Source organism: Aphidius gifuensis, linkage group LG1, assembly GCF_014905175.1.
Source record: "Aphidius gifuensis isolate YNYX2018 linkage group LG1, ASM1490517v1, whole genome shotgun sequence".
Classification (NCBI taxonomy): domain Eukaryota; kingdom Metazoa; phylum Arthropoda; class Insecta; order Hymenoptera; family Braconidae; genus Aphidius; species Aphidius gifuensis.
The window spans coordinates 7,424,942-7,448,676 of record NC_057788.1 but is presented as its reverse complement, the minus strand read 5'-3'; the positions used below and the strand labels follow the sequence as shown (position 1 = coordinate 7,448,676).

Below are 23,735 nucleotides of genomic sequence, written 5' to 3'. Positions count from 1 at the left end.
ATCAAAAATTAATAATTAAAAATTATAAATGGAAAATTCATTCATATTTTTCCTGGCGAAATATTTTCATGAAATTTCGATTGAGAAATTAGTTTGAATTTGGATGATAAATTAATGTTAATATGGAAATAAACCAATGTAAAGTAAAAATTTTTAATTTACATAAAATTGACATAATCTGTGTAAACATAAAATTCATTTAACCTGTTGAATTATTTGAATGGCATTGAAGCAAATGACCACGAATTATACGTCATTTAATAATTCAATAACTTTTCAATGTAAAAATTAGATGACATTTAAATTTGTCTACTATTTTTAAGGAAAATATATAAATATGATGATGTGTCACGAGTAAACATCGTGTCTTTAAAAAAATATATTCCCTTTGTTATTTATTTAGCCAAAGTGGACAATAAAATTTAGGAGATTTCAAAAATATAATTATAAATAATTAAAGTAATCAATTAATTACCCAAGTAGACAATTTAAACATTAAATATTTTTAATTATAAAATATCCAGACAAATTAAAAACAAGAAGAATTTAAAATAAATTTTAAAATAAAAATAAACTTTTTTTTTTTTTCCATTAATTTATTAATAAATATTCTTAAGCTTGTAATTGATTAATTACTATTGTTTTAAAATTTAATTTTTATAAATATTCGCTGAAAAAAAACAATAACCAATAAATCATTTTAAATCTTTTTATTATTGCAATGTTTTACAATAAATATGTTTTTTTTTTTTATATGTTTTTTTTCTTTTTACATAAAATTTTTATAACTAACTCATTTTAAATTCACAATTTAAACAAACATGATTCATTTGCTGCTTATAGTAATTAAAATTGTCATAAAAAAACGAAAATTAAATGACAAATTAAATAATCTTATTATAAAATAATGTGTTTGTAATAATTTTTTTTAAATTGAAAAAATGTGGATTTAAAATAAAAATAATGAGCAGACTTTTTTTTTATTATTTTTTATTCAATTATTAAATATCAACGCATTAAACTCTTCAAAATTTGATATTATATATTAATTAAAATTTATTTATGTTCGGCGTTATATATGAAATTCAGTATGAACGCAATAAATTAATATTATTATATACATTTTTTATTATTAATTTTAATTATTATATTAATTACTCACTTATTATTTATTCACTCATTGCGGTTTTATCATTGACCCTTTGATAAACATTTTTATTAATTTTATCAACTAAAATCTTTCATTCAAATAATTTTTCATTTTTTCTCCATTCGTGAAAGTAAACCATTCGTTTTTTAAGGAGGACAAGAAGTGGTGTGTCTGCATGTGTTTTTCTATGGAAAAATAAACAGTATATATTTTTCTTTCATCATTTTCTCATCAAGATATCTAATTATTCTAATTACTACATGAGTATATATAATTTCAATTAACTAAATATCTAGTTTCAAGAATCATATCACTAAATTTTTTTTCTATCAAATTTTCTTTTTATAATTTACTGTTATTATTATTGTTAATATTATCATTAAATTATTTCGATTTTGTGTGTATATCTATTTTTCTAAATGTCATTTATTAATTTTTTGAAATCGCATGAGAAAAAGATTAAGATATTTTTTTTATTCGGAATTATTTGGAGACGCTGAAATTTTCATATTTTTTTTTTTCATTCAAATTAATAGTGTTGATTTTTAAATATATATAATCCATTGTTTATTTTCATTTAATAATGTTCAACACATAACGCGATAAGGCATTGTCGGATATGTCAGCTGAAATTTTACCTGGCCCTTATAAAAATATTAATTTTTAAATGTTAAAATTCTTTTTTATTTTTTATCATATGATAATTATTAATATTGCAATTATTTAAATTATATTTTCATTGAAAAAATCTATAAGAATTTACAAGTCTTGATAGAGGAAACAACAAAAAAAAAAAAAGACAATATGATTGTGTGTTTTTTTTTTAAATTTTATTTTATAGAAAAAGGAGAGACACTTGTGCGTACTAAAAATAAAAAAATAAATAAATTGGGTGCACGATTGACCCCATTGCCTGATTTCTTTGTCTCCTTGAATCCGTTAAACATAATACAAACATTTTTTTAAAATAATAATAATTATTAATAATAGTTGCCAATATTATACTTTTCTTTTTCTTCATTATATAAACTTTTTCATCGTGCAATATAAATTTACTAGACTATTTCGTTGCCTTTTTTTTTTATTTCATTATAATAATCTTTTTTCTTTATTTTTTTTTCAATAGTTTGGCACATTAATGTGTGCCCACTAATAGGATCCACAAATGGGTGTGTCTGAGTGATAATAATTTTCATTCCATCGTGCACACCAGACCAAGACGTGTGGTTCCTAATAGTCTGGCAAAGTAGTGCTTGGTACCGTTCATTTTAATACTCTCTCAATTTTTAATTATCATTATTATTTATTTTTTTTTTACTTTAAACTTTTTTTTATTTATTATTAAAAATTGATCAATCATACAAAAAAAAAAAATTATTTAAATATATTAAATTATAATTAATCAAGAAATTAAAATTAAAATTTCCTCATTGTGTTTAACAACAACAGTAATACTTGTCATAATTTGTCATAATTTATATTTAGCCATTAATTAAGCTACCTATTTATAAATGAAAAATAAATATAGGTGATGTCTATTCGAAGATTTGTTAAGTCCTCCTAAATTGCTATTATTATTTCATTGAAATTATTTACACATTAATGATTTTTATGTTTTTTTTTTCTTTTTTTTTTTTCGATAATATAATATAATCTTTAAGCCTTAACAATTCCCGTAAATAAGTCAATGGTACTGGGTTGATCACACACCAGCTGACTTTGATTAATAAAAAAAAAAAAGATTTATATTTAATTCAAGTGCAATTTTATTTAAATATTATATTAATTTAACATTAAAAAAAATTGCCTCAAGGCCAGCTTGTGTGTCGTTGATGATACATGTAAATTTTTTTTAACGCATTAGTCAACATGTTATTTTTTTAACGCTTAATTCTCCATCATTTAAATTTTATTTCTTAAATATATTATTATTATTATATTAATTCATTATTATTTATCATTTTTATGTTGTTTTTTTTTATATATATAATTTACTTTATGATAAGTATGTTTGCGCTGTAATTAATTTAAAAGCAAATTTTTATATTAAGTTTAAACAAGTGTATTTTAATGTGCGAGATCCACGATAATATTTGGCACAAATTTGTCGTTTTTTTTTTTGCTGTTAACTAATTTTTTTTAATGGATAATTTATATATATAATTTTAATATTATGACCCTTTTATTTAATCTTAAATATTTTGAAATATTACAATTTCTTCAAGTTTTATAGGCCACTGTTGTGAGTATCGGTTGCCTCATTGCATTTTATCGCATCGCTGAACATCCCAGCTGTATTAAAGCCGGTTTTTGCATATGGTTAATATATATTTTCCCACCGCCCGTAAGCCGGATTAATTAGAAAACTTGTTAGGCACCCAAAGGTTTGTTAATAATTCAAAAAAAAGATATAAATGAATGAAAAAAAAAAACCTTGAAATCATTAGTGTGTAACTGATTTATTTTTGTTTGAAATTGTCAAACAAAATTATCATTAATAATGAAAAATTTTCATATAAATTATCTTGTATTATCATCATCAAACAATATACTTATTAATCAACTTGAATATATATTTTTTTTAAAATTTGAAATAGCCCAAATAATTATTATTTATGTATCAAAACATATCACAATATTCGAGTTGATTTTTTTTTTTTTTTGTTAATAGTTTATTATAAAATTTAATTATAATTCAAGTTGATTATTATTTGAATTATAAAAATGGAAGTTTGATGAATTTAATTATAATATTTTCTTTATTTATTATTGTAGGCACATGAAATTCTGCTGCATGATTTATCAAGGTTTTTTTTTTTTTTTCGTTTTTCTTTTTTTGTTTTATTGATTAATAATTAATTATTCCAATGGATGATTTATTTAGTTTTATAAATTATTTTTTTATTTTTTTAAAATTTATGGTGGTTCCGGTTCGGTGGTGGGAGATTGTTGCTACGCTTCTAAAAATATAAGAGCCGTTGGTTTTGGCTCAAGATTACTTTTTTTAGCTTCAACAACTAGAAATTCAATTTCATTACGATCACGACGTGCAAATGATTCTGCAATAAGTCTTGCCACTTCCTGATGATGTAAACCTATTAATTAAAAATTCAATTTAATTTTTTAACAAGTAAATGTATATTTTTTTTTTTTAAATTTAAATTCTTGCCTTCAACTTTGTGTCCATCAACTTTGAGAATTAATTGTCCAACTTCAAGTCCACCAGCTTCAAAAGCAGCTCCATTATCCTAAAATAAAAATATCTTATTAATAATTAATTAAACGATTTAAAAAAAAAATTATTAAATCTTACGTGTATATTGATAATTCGTGGAAGAGGATGTTTTGTATTAGCACCACCTTCAATTGCAATACCAAGTATTTGTTTAGTTTTTTTAACAGTTATTCTTAAATTACCATGATGATCTGGTACAACAAGTGCACTATCATCTTCTCTTCTTTCAGTTATTTCATTTCTAGCAAGTCTTTGTGCACTATGATGTCTTCTTGGTTGACCATTATTACCAGAATTACCAGAATTACCACTATTTCCACTACCTCCACCACCATTTGATCCTTCTTCCAAAAGTTGTGCTTCTTGCATGTCATAACTTCTTGAAAGTTTGTGCGCAAGTTCCTGAAATTTAATTAAATATTTAATAAACAAATTAATAATCATAATTAAATAAATTAAAAATTATATTAATTAATATTTAAAATAAAAAACATTTTGAAATTTTGTAAAATATTGTTTATATATATTGTTGTATTATTAATTTTTTTCTCTGTTGTTTTGTATTGTAAATTATTATTTTTTTTTATGCTGACAATTTGTAGATGATATCATATGTGCGAAGATAATTTTATATATTTTTTTTTTCAAATTTTTGACAGATACATAGTCAATAAAATATTGAAGACATGCTTGCTGATAGGCTGATTGGTGATTGGGTGTTTATTGGTGCTCGGAGAGTGGTGGTGTCACTTAATATCATTTAAATTTTTTTAAAATTTTAATAATCCCTCAACCCGTTAATACAAAATTTAATTTTTATTATTTATTTTAAATTTTTAATAATAATCCAAGGGAAAGGTGAAAGTAAAAGAAAAAATATTGAAAAAAAAATAAATGTATATTTGGGGAATTGGCCAAAGGGAAGTGCATGTTGTCACACATCAAAAAAAATGTGCTTATTTTTATTTTTTTTATTTTATGTTAAATATACATTTAAAAAAACATAACTTTCAGCTAATTTGACTTCCGGCTAAGATACACTCTGTTAAATATTTTAAACTTTCATAAAAAAAAAAAAAAAAATATGAATTTTTTTTTCAAATTTTATTTACTTTAAAATAATTTAACTAAAAATAAAAAAAAAATTGTTTCATTTATTTGAAGTTTATTTAAATGTGAGTCTGTGATTTTTGTTGCATGCCAAGACAATTATCTATGTTTATAATAAATATTAAAAATCGTGCTCTAATCAAAAATAAAAAAAATATAAAATTCAAAATAATTTGATGATTTTTTTTTTCTAAAAGTATAAAGTAACAAATATTTTAATAATACATATTATCAAGTGCAAGACATCTATAATATATTTAATAATAAAAATAAATAAAAATAACATAAAAATTAAATTTTTAAAAACACATAATTAGATCTATATTGACTATTCTTTCTAAATTCTATATGAAATTCTATACAGAGCGAATACGTCCAGCATTATTTTAAAATTAAAAAAAAAAATAACCTATTGTCTAAGATAAATAAAAACCATGCTAAATAATTTCGTCAATGAAAAAAAAAATATAAAACAAATAAAAAAAAAATTCAAATTAACCGTTTCGCGTAATTATACATATCGTTATAAAAATTAGCTGAAAAGCGTGCGGTCGGACAGTTGAAAATAAAATATAAAAAAACACACAACCGTGACCAAAGAAGAGTAATAAAATATAAATTAAAAATAAATAAAATGATTATTAATAATATGGAATAATTAATAAAAAAAAAAAAAAATAAAAAAAAATTTGTGCGGAAGTTCTGGAGGAACTTACGAGGGGTCTGGCGCCCCAGTACCATGACTTGACACGTTGAGTTAGACCACCAAGAAGGTGGGATCTCCAACCACCAAAACCTCCCCCACCTCCACCCTCCGAGCTTCTCTCTTGTCTTTCTTCATCTTCATCCTCTGTATCGCGATCACGACGACCATTACCAATCATCTCAGCATCGCTACCCTCGCAACCGCCGTCCTTATCCTGACGTTCAGAAAAATAAATACATACAAAAAACAACCCCATTAGATAGCCTCTAAAAAAACAAAACAAAATTACCCCCTTTTTTTTTTTTTTTTTCATTTAATTACTGAGCTTTCCTTCTTTTTTTTTTTTTTATTTATAATTATTATTTTTTTTAATTATTAAAAGCTATTCATAATTTTCCTATCAAAGTCTTGCTTTATCTTCATTTATTTGAAATCATTTTCATTCGCCTTTCTAAATATAATTTTTAAAATTTATTTGTTTATAATAAATGCTAAAATAATTTCACGAATATATATATTTTATATGGTTTTTTATTATATTAATAATTTACTCGCTCGAGTGATTTAAAAGCCAGGTCGTCGGCCCCAGAAATTACTCTGGAAAAACCAGCCAATTTTCCAGTATATTTGCCAAAAATAAATAGTTATATTTTTTAAAAAAGTAAAATAATTTTTTGTAAATATATAAAATTTTTAGCATTAAATTATACATGAAATAATGATAATAAATATCGACCTAGATATTAAATAAAGAGTCTTAAATAAAGTGCACACACAACTGACCGCAGGAGACGCCTCAAAACTTTCACCCTGACTCAGAATTTGTGGTAAAATAAATACGCTATAACAAAAATTTAAAATATAAAAATATCTAAAAGTACAAACTATTTTATCATTTTAAAAAAAAACATTTAAATACTTAAATTTTTTAATTACAAATTAAATTGCTTTTTTCTTTTTTTTAAATTTAATCATTCTTTGGTCTTTTAATAGTATTATTTATAATTTTTTTTACAATTTTTATTTTCTTTTTTTACCTATATATCATTATCAATTGATGAGTCACTGACTCAGTCACAGAAGACGAAAAAAAAATTTATTTCGACCGAGATAAACGTCAAAACATCAGTGACCTAAATTTGCCTAATATTCTTTTAAATTTATTGCAAAAAATTATCTTTCGTATTTTAAAATAAATCTTCACTCCCTAATAATAATAATAATAACAATAATAAATAAATAATTAATTAATATTAATTTTAGTTTTTATTTTTAGATATTTTTCTTTAAAAAAAAATGAATGAATTGAATGTTTTTTATACAATTTATAAATTTTTTTTTTGTAAGATAATAATTGTTGTCTATAATATAGATATATAAATACATGCAATACTTTTATTAGTATTGTAACATGTAACCTGTATTTTAATAATAAAAAATAAAACTTGGCAACAGTGCACAAACTATTTCTTCCTTAACTTCCCACTTATTGCCTTCTCGTAACTCAATACTATCTCACTTTTGTTCATATAGTTATATAGACATTGAGTCCCCAGTTGGTCCCAGTTATATATATATTTGTGTCTTTGTTATTCCAATGGTTTAAACTATTATCATCTTCTACTTCCACCTGGTTTATTCACCAGACAAACTTGCCTCGTTTCGTTGTGTGCCTTAGCCACGCTCTTGAAATCAGTCGTGCTCGTATCCTCACACAACTTGCACCTTGCACACACAAATATCATTCAATTTTTTTATCCAAAAAAATATTTATTTAATATACTATCATCCATAGTATTCAACTATTAATATTATTCAATACGTATTCAATCGACAAATAAATATCAAAGTAAGTTTTATAATATATTATTTTTTTTCATTTTAACTTTTTATTTTCTAACTTTTCTATGTGATGTGTTGGTTTTTTTTTTTGGCTCATTTTATGATAAAATTATATTGTGAAATTGAATAAATTAGAAAATTTAATTTAATAATATACATAAATTGATGAAAGTTATTTTTTTTTATTAATTATTGATTTAGATTATAAAAAAACGAAAAATTTAAACGTGAAATTTTTTGTATTAAAAAATTTTTAATTTAATATATGAAAGTTTATTTAATTGAATGACACATGGATTTTAATTTTTTTTTTTTTGATAAATTGATGATAGTAATAATTGAATGGAAAGTATATATATATAAATATAGAAATACAATTTTTTCAAATTTTTTTATATAGAAAAAAAATAAAAAAAAAAAAGTTTAAAATTAACTAGAATTATTTATTTTTAAATTAATAATAAAAAAAAATTAATTATTAAATGACAGTAATTATTGTCTATAAAAGAAAAAAAAAAAAAAAAATTTATCAGATTATTTTAATTTGAGTGTTATTATTATTTTTCAAATCAAGGAAAATTTTATAATTTTATTTTTTGTTGATTTCATATAGGTATATATCTTTATATAAATTTTTTTTTCTACTAAAAAAAAGTACTTGTTTTCTTATATATATCTGATGCGCAACTAACTGTATATCCAATACGGTACTGACTACCATCAAGTCCTGGGAATTTATATTTCAACCGGTTCCACGCTCTTGATGGATCCTCAATATCAATCCTTGTATTTTCATTTTACCCAAATAAGGTCCTCATCCCAGCATATACTTTAGAAATATTAAATTTCTATTAAAATTTAAAAATCGAAAAAACGAAACAAACCAGGTTCAATTGCTTTCCATCACATATAAACCTTCTCTTCTTTAAATAAAAATAAAAATCAATTTGATAATGACGTAATTAATCTTTAATCTTTTATTTTTTTTGTTTTTTTTTTTATTTTAGAATGGAGTCCTGGTTATGTGATGTCCAACGAGTGAGAATACCACGACCCAAATTTGGCAGTGGAAATTCAGTGAGGAGGTCCAATTCAACTGTTCAACATTGCGTTATTCGAAGTGATGCTAATTACGCAAGACAGGCACAGGAGGTCGCCAAAGCAACTGAAGAACTTCGTCAAGCAATTCAAGACAAGCTCTGATCATTTGCGCTACTGTACCTTTTATTTTTCTTTGAATTTTATTTCATCTTCTCATTTTACTTTTCAAGTTTTTCTTTAATTTTTCTTCTTTTTTATACAACCTTTTTTTTTTTTTTATATTATTTTCATGCAATCAACTTTCAATCCATTTGTAAATATTATTCTCATTAACATTATCACCATTATTATTGTTTTTTTTTTTTTTTATTTCATAATTTTACAATTATATTATTCTTTTGAAATATTTTTGTAATATTATTTCGCCTTTTTCTTTGTTATTGTGTAGAATAAATAATAAATGTCATTTTTTTGATAATTAATTTATACTGTGTACGTGTTGTGTAAATTTTTATAAATTTAAGTGTTAATTTTATTGCTCTAATGATTTAATAACAAATTTTTGCAAACTTTCATTCTAGTTTTTTAATTTTTTGTTTTGTTTTTTTTTTTCAAATAATTATTTATCTGTTGTTTTTTCTTTGGAGATAATTGATTGATTTATTGTTGAAATAATAAGTTGAAAGTTTTTTTTAAAAAACAAATTATATTAAATTTAATTGACGAAAAATAAATATTATAATAAATAATAGACTATGCAATTTTGTTTAAAAAATATAGCATTATAAATTTAAAAAATTTCAAGAATTAATCATCTTTAAATCCAAGCACTATCCAAAACTGTACAGTAAATTTGTCTCTTTCTCCTCTCCACATGATTAGAAATTGCTATTTTTATAAATTACATATCTAATTGTCATTCTCTTTCATTAGCCCAATTGGTCATTAAAATTAAAATATCCATTTTGTTAATTAAACCTTGCTAAAGATAATTTTCTTTGTTACATATTTCTAATGAATTTTCATATAATTTCAAATAAATAATTTCTTTGTTATTATTGGCATGATTTAAAACACACATTGTGAAATTATAAATATTTAATATTTATATAATATATATCAAAGTAGTTAATCGTGGGCATACACAAGTCGATACTAAAAAAAAAACCGTCACGATCGGACAGATCTTGTTTCAGGGTATATAATCGGCTCTCGCTTTCCTCATTCAAACTCACCCAACCAGGGAGATACATATTATACGAAGGCGGTTTCACCTTCACACTATCCCTGTCGCTTTCGTCCAACCAAGCTAAATGTATTAATAATAATTTAAAAAAAATATTATATATTTTTTACATTCAAATTATTATACTCGTAAACATCTAATGGAACAACTCGGAAATCTATATTATATTTTACACGACAATTTTTATCATCATCATTTCTATATTTGATTTTATCCTTTTTTTTATATTTTAATTATTATTATTTATTATTTATTATTATTATTATTATTTTCCTCGTATTTGAATTATATTTTTTTTAATGTCGTAGTGCGTAATTGGTGTCTTGCACGCGAGTATGACGTGAGAATAAATGATCATAATTTTCAAATAAATATAGAAATATTAAATAAAAAAAAAAAATTAACGTACGACCGTGAACCTTGTCGTTGATGGTTTTCTATATTTTTTCAAGTTTATTTAAAATAGTAAAATACATATTAAAAAATATTATGTATACGTGTATATTTATCTAATTTTTTAATTTTGTTTTTTTATTATTCTAACTGTAATATATAAAAATTTTTAAATAACTTTTTCCTAGAATCTAGTATTATATTATGAAGAAAATGAAAAACTAATTTACATTATTCGCTCAATTTAATAATAATTAACTATAATTATTCTATTCTATATTCTAATAATCTAATTTTAATTTTTTAATTTTCATTAGTTTTATTTATCTCTTTAATCTAGAAAAAGAAAGAGTTGAAAAAAAAAAACAACAACAAAATCTAGGATATATTATAATGAGAAAAAAATTAACTTACCAAGTTTTCAGGATGTAGATGATGCTGAGAATAATCTCGAGAATTACCTCTTGAACCTCCTGGTGAACTGTGTCGACGACCTCGATCATTTTCAATTTCATCATCGTAATCCTACAAAATTAATTATTAAATTTATAAATTAAAATAAACTTTATAATGAAAAAAAAAGAAAAAAATAATACAAAAAAATATATGAATAAAATTTCTTAACGCAATTGTGAATTTCATTGGAGTATTAAATAATTTGCATAATTTTTTTTTTGAAATATAATTAAATTGGGTTGAATTTAAAAGAAATAAAATGGAAAACAAATATATATAAAATAATGAACAAATAAAATTAAATATTTAGAAAGAAAAAAACGAGAAAAAAAATTAATTAAATATTTTTTTTCGGTAATTATAATTACTGGATTTTTTTTTGAATATAATTTTTGGATTTTTTTGAAAGTATCACATACATAAAGACACACTCACACAGAGACACAAAAATAATACATTCATACAAGTACTTTGGTATATTATTAATTCAATTTAATTGCTATTTAGTTTTTTTTTTTTTTTCTTTTTATTTTTTTGGAGGTTTTCATGTACCTGATTGTCGCACTCGTCATCATTGGAAAGAGCGAGGTCGGATGTGGCAACCTGGTGATACTTGGTGCGTCTGCAACCCGGCCTGGAAGCCGAAAATCCAATATCTCAGCTGATTTTTTTTTTTTTTTTTTATTATTTTCTTTTTAATTTTTATCGTCTTCATTTAATTCATTTCATAAAACCTCGCGAAATCTTATCTTTCAATTTTCCATCAAGCTTAATCAACCGTAGTTAAATTGAAGAAAAATAAAATTTTCAAATTAAAAGTAATAAAAAATAATTTTATAAATCAAACTAAAACTCTTGGAAATAATCTTTTTTTTTTATTTGTTCATTTTCTCTTGATAATATAGTTGTTGTAAACTTGTTTTTTATTTTAATTTAAATCGATATGCATAAAAAAGCATTCAAGGTTACTAAAAAACCATTCAAAACTTCAATGAGCTGATAAATGTAAAGAAATTTGAAGGACATTGGCTTCGCGAGGCTTCTCTCACAACTGTTAATGAGTTTTTTTTTAAATTTTGTATGACCTCGTCCTGGGTATGTCAGCCCCGAGACCGCTGTCTTCACTTGGTGAACGATGCTCTGGATTCTCCTTGGGCAGCAGAGGTCCAGTGACACCAAGTGGATCACCCTCAACGTCGACAAGAAATCCTGGACGATAACAGGAACCAGGCTGCCCGCCTCTCTGCGACAAATCACAGAGACATCCTTTTTTCTCGTCTTTTTTTTTGTTTTTTTTTTCTTTTATCATTCTATTTTTTTTTACTTATTATTATGTTTTTTTTTTTATAAATATATCATCGAGCTTGCCCGAGCTTTGGATCGCGCCAATCCGACCTCGTTCTCTCAGCATCAATTTCATATTTTTTTTTTATTTCTTTTAATTTCACTCAATTAATTTCAAAAATCATCAAATCCATTTTTTATATTGATGCGATTAAATATTCTTCATCGAAATATGTCTCTTTTTTTTAATTTGAAAAATTTTCTCAAACGAACGCACGATAATATAATGAAAAAAAAAAAAAATAATTAATTCAGCAAAGCTCAGGCGAACTCGGTGGGGTAGCAATGATAATTTAAATAAAAAAATTACATTAATTTTATTTTTTACAATTTTTTTAAAATAATTTATAGACTGGCTTTCTAATGGGTTTATAAAAATGCGTGCTTGGTTCATCAAATGCGTGTTATTAGCAATTTAGAAAATAAAAAAAAAGCTTCAAGCAATAGAAAAAAAAATAAAATATATTTTTTTTTGCTGTGTTTCGTGATGGAAATATTTATAGTAGCTAGGCGTTTTTTTACATGCGACATCCATCAGCATAAACGGAGTAAAAAAAAAAAAAAATTATACAAAAGTTGAAGGAGATATTTAAGAAGCAGAAAAACTACATAATCAATAATTTTTGTGCGTGTGCTTTCGTCAGTTGATTAATTGATTTTTGAGACAATTTTTCATATAGAAGAAAAAAAAAAAGATAAAAAAAAAAATTTTTTTTTCATTTATCAGTTGCAAACATCCTTCCCCACAATCTCCAATTTGATGACGAGTTTTTCTTCAATTTAATTTTTCATTTTCGAATAAAAAAAAAATTGTATAAAAAAAATTGGACGGGGGAAATTGTTTCAGTTGTTTTTTTTTTTGTCTTTTTTTTTTCTTCGACAAATTCGAGATGTTTTTTTTGTCAGTGTATGTTTACATATGGCTCATGTATTTTGTGAATGTGCTAGTTTTTTTTTGCTCAATTTTATCGTGTACTTGTGATTGAATATTTCTATAGCAAAAAGTAGGGGGTGGAAGGGACACAGATAATAGAGACACATAAAAAAGACAACGAAATAAAAAAATAAATATATATGATTAAATGAAAAAAAAAAAATGTCGAGATAACGTTAGAAAAAGACGATAATATTTTTTCTACAATCAGTTTAATCTAAATGGATATTATAATCTTATAATCCGGATTATTTTGTATTATTTTTATATAATTTATTGTGACTTACCGGTAAATCATGAATTGAAGGTGTCACAACAAGATCTGAATGAGCTCTATCACCTTTTCTCTACAAATAAAAAAACCAATATAATTTTATAATGAAATTTATAAATTATTTAAATGATTTATCATAATAAAATTTGTCATTAAAGTTTTCGAGTACTTGTAAACAAAGTTATAAAAAAAAAGAGAAACAAAGTTGATAATAAAATTTCCAAGTAGTTTTTTAATGTAATTTAAAAAGAAAATTATAATTGTCAATTTATTTATTTATATTTTGATTGACTTACTCTAGTTGATGAAGAAACTCTTGGACGATAGACAAGATCATCAAAAATAGGTCTATCTTTGCTGTCAACAACTTCTCTTAATTCAGTTAAAAGTGTTAATTTTTCATGAGTATTTAATAAATCAGAAAGACTTGCAACAAGTTCTTCGATAGTCAATCTTCGTGTTCTATAATCACCAAGTAATTGTGTTAATGCTGCTCGTTCACTTCTAGCAAGTACAACACGAGCTTTTTCTTCAACCATTGCAGCTGTTGCTGATGATACAGAAGTAACACTTCTATGTCTCCAATCATTTGTATTACTATTGCCAAAAAATATATAAATATTTATTATTTGAATTAAATGAATTGATTATAAATATTAATTAACTTACGAGGGACTTGAAGGACGATTTGATGGTGATTCAAGAACAGATTGAGGCTCATGATCTTGATATCTTGAGCTTGGTACAACAACTGGACGACTTGTTGTACATGAATGTGGTACTTTACCAACATCTCTTATTACCAAACTCATTCTTTTATTTGTTTTTAATATTTGTACAGCTTCATCATGTGTTGCTTCTTCAAAACTTGTATTATTAACTTCAATTATTTGATCTCCAATCTGTAAAACATTCAGCTATTTTAAAAAAGAGTATTTATTCGGACCGATTGCTCTTTCAATTTCTTATTTGCTTATTAATTTAAAGAAAAAAATATGTTTAACTAATTTAACTAATTTTCAAAGGCATATGATGTCGTAAAATCATCACTTTTTTATGAAAATAATGCCGAAAAAGTAGCTGATTTTATAAGATATTTTGGAAAAACATGGGTTGGCCACAAAACCAGAAGCAATTCACACTTGGGATCATTATTTGATCACTCCAGAAGCAATAATTAAACATTGATCCCAAGTGTGAATTGCTTCTGGAGTTTTAGAGAAGCAATTTGAAAGGGCCTTCCTCAAATACAGGACAAACAAAAATAATGTATTCATTTTAACCGTTGAATTAATAAAAAACGCAATTTGATCATCAATGAACAAATGTCGATGGAGGTCATCTTGATAAATTTCAATGCCATCAAAAAAAATCGTCGAAAAGAAGTTAACCACAAATCCAATGATGGCCTGAATGGTCTGGGCACAAAACTAGAAGCAATTTTCATGTTGGATCTTTGTTTGATTATTGCTTGTGGAATTATAGGGACATCCTGATTATTTTACTACCATTCAAATTTCTCCACCATTTCTCCACCACGAGTCATTTTCGTAAAAAGATGGAGAAATGACGGAGAAAAGTCGGAGAAATATTTCCACCAAGGATCCTGATAAACTATTAGGCAAATTGTTTGATTAATTAATCAATTAATCAACTTTAATCAATTAATTTACCTACAAAAAAACAAGTAATAAATATTAAAAATATATTTATACCAAAAGTCCAGCACGATCAGCAACACTGTCTTTATCAACACCAGTAACATAAATTCCAAGTCCATATTCAAGACCACCACGTATCATAAGACCAAGTGATTGTCCAGGTTCAATACAAAGATCAACTTTTCTTGTTCTAGATCCATATCTTGTATCACGTGGATGAAGTGGTGGTGGTGATGCTGGTCTACCTTGTCTATCCATCCATGAACATGACTGTTGTCTACCAGTACCAGACCAAACTGGATGACCACCACGACATCTTGGATCCAATGCTGGTCCTCTAACTGTCATACTCAATGTTCTACATGATTTTAGCATCTAAAAAAAAATCATCAATACATAATAATTATTAAATATAATTTTTCAAAATTTATTATAATGTCTAGCTATACTTTAATGATATTAATTATTAATATTTTTAAAACGTTGAGCCATTTGAGAATGTTCATATAAACTTGAGAAGATACGCATAAATAAATAATGAATAATTAAAAAAGATTAAGTATAATGATTGTATAAATAAATAAAACAGGAGTGAGGGAGAGAGTTTAAATTTGTGGGAAGCCAGCAACATAATATCGATCTCCAGGCACATCCCGTGACGTCACATCCTGACTATCCTTGACCTGACCTGAGTAATTCCCCAACGAAAGCCTCTCCAAGATGAAGAATATCATTTTCATCATAGATAATAAAAAAAAAACTAAACTGCATTTATTTATTTTTGCAATATTGCAGTTTTTTTTTTTTACATTTAGACATGATATCATATTAATTTTATCATTTAATATTTTTTAAAGTTGATGTACTATTTTTGCTATTGTCTAAATTTTGTGTAAAAAAAAAAATAATAATCGATAAAACTTGGCAAGATTCAGGCGTCGATGGACCAATTATTTAAAAGAATTTCTAGTGAATTTAAATTGCCAATTCACATACCACAAATTCTATATACGATTTAAAAAAATTTCATAATTATATTTTTAAAGTGATTCTGGATCAATATTTAATCGACGAACATTGAAGGTTACTTTAGTCGATTAGTTTTTTTCAATTGAAATAAAATTATTCAAAGCAAAAAAAAAGAAATCTTTTTTTTTATTAAATTTTTTTTTAATAGAATATTGATAATTGTTTTAATTAAAAAAAGAGCAAATAGCACGATGGAATAAAAAAAGGTAAAATTATATTGATTTAAATTGTATCGATATTGTTAAAAAAAAAATAATTATTTAAATATAAATTTGATGGTTTTATAGGTCATAGTTGGTGGTAGTAAAAAATAGATGAGAATAATAAATGATGGGGTTGTATTTTATATTTTTTCAATGGGCGCCTTAAATCCTGGCGCCAGACGAACCAGATATTCCAAAAGTATGAGAAGATAACTTGAATAATACAAAACACCAAAAAAGAAAAAAATAAAATTTGATATTATACAAAAAACAAATAAAATATTTAAAAGCTCAAAAGCTCAAAATTATGATACTTAATATAAAAATTTTATGTTTTTTAAAAAATTTAAAAAAAAATTTATGAATAAAGTCAATGATTAAATGCCAGCTGAATCACCTGCATGATAAACTTGATGTACATTTGTATGAAAATGAAATATTGCATATCATTGAATAGATACTTTGAATAAAGTTTATAATGAGACATTGATTGACTTATTCAGGTAATATATTTAACAAAAATTAAAATTTGAATAATATTATTCCTTCCTGTTATTTTAACTTTCATGAAATAATTATAATAGTTATTGTAATTATCATAAATTGATTGAAATTATATTTTTAATTTTAAAAAATAATTTTATGGTGTGTTGATTAAACGACAATTATTATTGATTGATTCACGAGTGATGTTACAGACCAAAAACAACATATCTCTTTGTCATAAATCGAATTGTCTTTGTTGATTTAATATTGTCTAGGTAAATATTGTCATAAATTATTTGTAACTTGAAAACCCACATCTGCAAAACTTGTCATCTTGTCAACTTGTCACTCGTTGTCATTTCAATTTGCCTATTTTTTTTTTCCAACACTTGTCTATCGAAATAATGTACTTTTTATATGCCAATTTAAAAATTATTTTCAGAATATTAACAAGTGTTTGAAAAATTAATTTAAATAATTAATTAATCTTCAATTTATTGACAATTTATTTTTACCAATCAATCATAGTACACATGTGCTTTTTTTATATCTTTCTGATTTTTTTTCCCTTGCTTATATATATTTTTTTTTTGTGTAATGTTACTATTTGACTTTTGTTATTTTCTTTTTCTTTTTGTTGACTCATATGGATTTTTTTTTTTTTCATTTTTTTTCTATCATGTCTTTACAAGTCCACACCCAGAATTCCCTGAGTAGTTATACTGATGGGCTATTGTCGTGCTTGATTCTTTTGTTTAACACAAAATCCATAAGAGCATGACGAGCTCTAGATACTCATCGACATCATTTATTACATCCAGCTTGACTTTTCTTTTATTTTTCTTTACATATTACGTATTTTTATATACAATTTGGCCTTGACTGGTGTTGGATTATCGGTCTCTTCAATAGTCTCAATGAATATATATTTAAATATATCTTTCAATACATCATTAAAATTGTATTAAAGCTTATTGAATTTTTAAAAATAATATTATTTTTTCAAACCCTTTCAACGGAAAAAAAAATGAAATATAATGGAAAAAAAAATATTGGAAATTTTAAGATAAAAAATTTATAATAAAAAGAGAGAGAAAGCAAGAAAATATTATAATGAAAAAATAAAAAAAAGTTACCTTTAGTGCTTCTTCGTGGGTCACGGCTCGAAAGGGCGTTCCATTGACCTCCAGGATCGTATCACCAGGGCGTAGGCCAGCTCTTTCAGCAACTGAGCCTTCTTCAACTCTTGATATATACACACCCACGCCTGTGAACAATTCCACATGCTTATTTATTTATTTATTTATTTATTTATTCAACAACTATTGACTATATAGTGTTATTGTGTTTTTCAAGTGTGCACATGATTTTTCATTTAATTCCAATCATTTAAATTATTGTTTGTACTTGTTTGGGTGACATCAAGAGTCAGAAAATTTTATTATGTATACTCTCTAATCAAGAAAATTTTCATGCTTCAATTTAATTTAACTGATTGGAGGATTTTTTTTTTTATTTTTAAAATATTTTTTTTGATTGATTGTTTTACTAATAATTTATTTACATGCAATTTTGCAGTGAATTATAATAAAATTTTTATTTTTTTTTAATCTCATTAAGCCTCAATTTAAAAATAAAATAATAAATTTTATTTTATTGTTTTTTTTTTTTTTAGGTGAAATAAATTTATTGTAAAATTTTTTTCAACCAATTGAAATATAAAATTTCAAATAAAAGTTTTATATCTCAGGCGTCATTTATGGCTCATATGTGATCCATTTATTTATTTATTTTTTATATTTTTTATATTTCAAAGATTCAGGAAAATCCATGACCCACATAGTCGACCTTATTTTCTCGAAATTCAGAGTATTTTTTTTTCTTCATTTTGATAATCAATAAAATAAATAAAATAAATAAAATAATAAAATTGAAATATGAAAAAATAATGTACAGTTAATAAAACAAAAAAAAAAAACTAAGTAAACTGAGGCTTCATGAACTATTTTATTGTCTATCATTATTATTACTTGCTATTTGTGTTTATTGTTGTTTTTTTTTTTTCCTATAAGATATAAAAAATTTCATTTGAAACATGCTTGATGAAAAATATATATTTCGATAAAATATACGTAATAAATATTTTTTTGCAAAATGAGACTATCATCGTAGTAACAAAAAAATAATAGTAAAATTTTTTTTTAAAATTACTTATCAACTTGTAAATATTGTCATAAAAAAAAATAATTAATTAAGCAGTAACAAAGTTGAGACAATAAGCTCGTTTTATCGATTGAAATTCGAAATATTTCTCTATCGAAATTTTAATATATTTTTTATTTCTATCGTCATACATTTTTTCATGCAATTATTAAATTTTTTTAATCTATATTTGTGATATAATAATAATGAAATGTGAATAATTAATTAATTAAATTAAATCATGCAACATTTATTACTTTTGCTTTATTTAAAATAAATTTAGCAATGAGGTTATATTTTTTAAAAAAACTAAAAAAATAGAAAGATAAAAAAATGGAAAAAAAAGTGGAAAAAAAAATAATTGAATAACGAATTATTAATAAATAATCATTATTGTTTTTTTTAAATTTTTTTACTAGATTGTTTACCTGACTGGACTTCTGGGTACAGCGATAAATAACAGAAAGGAAAACATTCCCAGTAACTTAACTTTGTCTTAATTAAATTCTCATTGAACCATCGAGAAAATATTAATTTTATTTAATTAACAATAATATAAAAAATGAAATAATCTCGAGGGTTCGTTGAGTGTCATTCTCATCATCAAGGAGAATATATTGATAAACAACAAAAAACAAGAAAAAAAAAATCTCAACTTTAAAAGATTGTATCATTTTATAAAAACATTGTTTTTCTTTTTTTTTTTTCTTTTCAAAATTGAATTATTATCAAGACTATTTTGTATGAAATGAATTATGAATGAACAATTAACAATGTATATCAAGAAGAAGATAAATAAATAATTTACCTGCATCTTTTCCACCCTTGACACATATTCCAAATCCATGATGTGAATCTGGTGGTTCACGTGTCATTGTTATTGTTCTTACAGTTAATTCTTGAAGACTAAGTGCTTGTGGTGATTGAGGAGTTGAATTTTGTCCAGTTTGTTGTTGTTGTGATGTTGAACTACTGGCTCCTCTTAGTGCTGATACACTTGCTGGACTTGATGCTGGTGTCCTTCTTTCATTTGCTCTTCTTTCAACTGCAGCTCCATTGCCAAATAATCTAGAAAAATAAATAGTCCAAGGTATTATCATGTTTTTTAAAATTATTTTTGTCAAGGTCTTGTTTGATTTATTTAATTTTTTTATTTACACACAAAGCTAACTATTGTCTAGCTTCAAAAAATAATAAATTAAATTTTAAAAAATATTTAAAAGTTACTTAAAACATAGTTAAAATAAATTACCATATTTTCCTTTTTAATTTTCATTTTTTATTTATTTAAAAAAAGTAGAGTAAAGAAAATAAAAAATGTAAATTCAACTGACCTAAGTACTTGTTCAGGTGAAATAGCACCACCACCACCAAGTGTACCATGTCCACGATGTCTATAAGGTGTAGCATGTGATGAATGATGATGAGGTGCACTTGGTGGTCTTTCAACAATAGTATAACTTGTTCCAGGTGGACTATAATATCCTCTATTATGACTAGTTTGATGTCTGCTACCACTTGATGATTCAAGATCTTCAGCTTCATAGCATCCTGAACTACCACCACTTCTACTAAATCCACTATTATTTTTTATAAAATTTGATGATCCACCAACACCTCCACCTCCTCCTCCACCACCCCACTGTAATTCCTGTAACTCCGAGCCATAGTCCTCCGTTCTACTCGCCATCTTCGTTGATCGTCAAACCTATAAACAATTCAAATATTTTCATTAAAAAATTAATTGCATTTATTTATTTATTTAACTGTTAAAAAGTTATAATAGTTTAATGACACGAGAATTAATTTAAATGCCATATTAGCTAGCGATTTAATTTACAAAAAAAAAAAAATATGGCTTCACTTTTGTGGTCAGTGAATTTTCACTCAATAATATAAACTTTATTATTTTTAAAAGGTCAATGATCAATGATCTTAATTTTAAACTAGCAAATGGTTTTTATTTAAGCATCATTCATATACAAGTTTTTTGGCAAGATCCAAGAACTCATGACCCTTGCCAATTTTTTTTTTTTTTTCTTTCAAATAAAGAAGGGTTATTCAACTTTAATATAACACTTTCTCAAATAAAATATACGTAATAAAATTTAATAATAGTAGAATTTTAAAATAAATATAAGCAAACTATAAATTGATTATTAATTAATTAAAAATTTCAATATTATTTCAATGAATAAATTAATTATAAAAATTATTTTCATCAAATAAATTTATCACAGATTTAATATTGATTTATGAATTTTTGTTTTTCTGTTTTGATTACATAGTGGGTGGTTTATTAATTTATGTTTTGTATTTTTTTTTTTTATTGTTAGTAATAAAACTGGTGTGACTTAATGTGAAGAATCTTGATTCGAGATCGTCATGTAGGCCAGTCACGTAATTGAACTACTTCCTGATCACACATTTCAAGCTGGGCGTTTGTCAATAATCCTCTGATAGCCACCCTTCACCCCCCCGCAGTTCAATATATATATTTTATTTTATATTTATCCTATTTATATATTTTTTCCGCTAATATAACTACAACTCTACAAATCCGTTTATCGATAATAGCATATTAGATGACCACTTTTACGATTTACGTCAGTCTGATATAATAAATATAAATAAAGTGTAAAAATAACAATACAGTATTTGTAATAATTATTTAACAAAACTTTTGTTTTTATATGAAAGTTTGGTTGATTGTTTTTATAACAATGCTATTTTTTTTTTTTTTCCATTGAAAATAAATGAAAAATAACAAAGACATGGATGAATAATGAATAGAAATAGTGCCCTATAGTTTCAACGTTCTAAAAGGGTATTAAAAAAAAAGTTAAAAAAAAGAAAAAATATATTAACTGTGCTTTGAAAATGAGAAAGATACTGGACAATAGAAATGAATTTTGTGGTTACACTGATGAATCTTTAAATGGACTTGAAACTAAAAAAATAAAATTACAAATAAATAATAAATAGTTATAAACAAATTTATAATAATTATTTTTCTTAATTATTATTGAAATTTATAATCAATTTATTTTTTAAAATAAATAATAGAATACCAATAATTTTTTTTTTTTGTTAATTGTCTTGTTATTTGTCCTTGACAATGAAAATTTTAAAAATTACCCTGAACTACAGAAATTATTTATTTTTATTCTTCTGCAATATGTCTGAAGGTGATTGGATCAATAACACGCAAAACATCACTCAAAAATAAAGCTCAAAAAAAAGCTCTAAACTTTAACTAAATTTTATTTAAAAAAAAAAAACAATAAAATATATTTATATCTCAATTTTGCTGCTATGAAAAAAAACTAACAATCAATATTCTCAGTCATTGATTAATATTATTATTATATCTGATAAAAACGTCAATAATAAATATCAAGTGAATAGAAATATTGTAACAAGTTATTTGAAACTTTGAAGTTTTAAATAAATTGCATAAGTAAGAAAAGACAAAAAAATATTTGATAAAAAAATTTGTAATATATAAGAGAGGTATATACATAAAAAAAAAAAAAAAAATAGTTTAAAAATATGGTCAACAATTGAGCATTTATCTATCGTGTCACGTAACACAAGTGTCCTTGCTCTCTGTGACGTAAGTGAGAGGCAGTCAACCAGTCAGCAGTATATACAATATGTATATATAAAAAACAGCTTGTGTTTCATTCTAGAAATCTACCCACTTTTATTTAATACATATACACCCCTCCCCCCTCCCCACATATATAAATATTCACCCCCTACATCAACATCAACATCAACACACATACACTGCAAGTATTTTTACACTACTAGATTTTTTTTTTTTTTTTTGTCCACTGTGAACACATGTGTCTCTTCACATTCCACCCTCAACAACCCCCTTATTGCCATTAAAGATTTTATTTAAAATTCAAAAAAATAATAAACTCCTACGTCAATAAAATATTAACTAATTTTTTCAATTATTTTTTATGTTGCCATTTATTTATCATAAAAAATTTTAGTATTTTTTTCATTTTTTTTTCATCAATTTATATACTTATGTTTGTGTAGTTATTTTTTTTTTTTTTTTTTTTTTGTATTTAACTAGTGAAACATTGAAATATTTTTAGAACAAATAAGAGGGTTGAATTTATTTGATATCGCGTGCGGTCGATTGCACCAGTAGTATTTTATGGAGGACAATGAATTTTCATATAGGATCAAGTAGAAATACACCAGGTGTAGTAGTGTTAAACTATAAGGGTGGAAAAAAAATATTAAAATAGTCACGTATATATTATTTTTTAATACCTTTAAATATTTAAGGTAATAAAAAATTTATAGAGATATATAAATTATCATTTTCTTGTTTGTTTTTTATTTAATTATTTATCTATTTTTTTTGCAAATTATATTATTTATGTATAATTATTATTAT

The 23,735-nt window shown here is 24.0% G+C and overlaps 1 protein-coding gene across 5 annotated transcripts in view; it reads right to left on the bottom strand.

Moving 5' to 3' along the window:
- Window positions 1-1,958: 1,958 nt before the first annotated feature.
- The window catches only part of LOC122847478 (whirlin), a 43,073-nt gene continuing 21,296 nt past the window's right edge, over window positions 1,959-23,735 (bottom strand). For 2 of the 5 annotated variants that reach the window (XM_044145203.1, XM_044145202.1), the window contains exons 2-16: window positions 20,647-21,020; window positions 20,121-20,380; window positions 19,741-19,752; window positions 18,247-18,377; window positions 15,447-15,767; window positions 14,401-14,633; window positions 14,028-14,328; window positions 13,745-13,804; window positions 12,265-12,422; window positions 11,732-11,813; window positions 11,138-11,248; window positions 6,212-6,415; window positions 4,464-4,787; window positions 4,320-4,398; window positions 1,959-4,245 (exon numbers count right to left, since the gene is read on the bottom strand). In XM_044145203.1, the coding sequence (XP_044001138.1) occupies window positions 4,103-4,245; window positions 4,320-4,398; window positions 4,464-4,787; window positions 6,212-6,415; window positions 11,138-11,248; window positions 11,732-11,813; window positions 12,265-12,422; window positions 13,745-13,804; window positions 14,028-14,328; window positions 14,401-14,633; window positions 15,447-15,767; window positions 18,247-18,377; window positions 19,741-19,752; window positions 20,121-20,380; window positions 20,647-21,002 (2,775 nt within the window). In that variant the 5' untranslated portion in view covers window positions 21,003-21,020 and the 3' untranslated portion in view covers window positions 1,959-4,102. The remainder of the gene's footprint in view (window positions 4,246-4,319; window positions 4,399-4,463; window positions 4,788-6,211; window positions 6,416-11,137; window positions 11,249-11,731; window positions 11,814-12,264; window positions 12,423-13,744; window positions 13,805-14,027; window positions 14,329-14,400; window positions 14,634-15,446; window positions 15,768-18,246; window positions 18,378-19,740; window positions 19,753-20,120; window positions 20,381-20,646; window positions 21,021-23,735) is intronic. The other 3 variants (XM_044145204.1, XM_044145205.1, XM_044145206.1) reach the window with 3 other exon arrangements.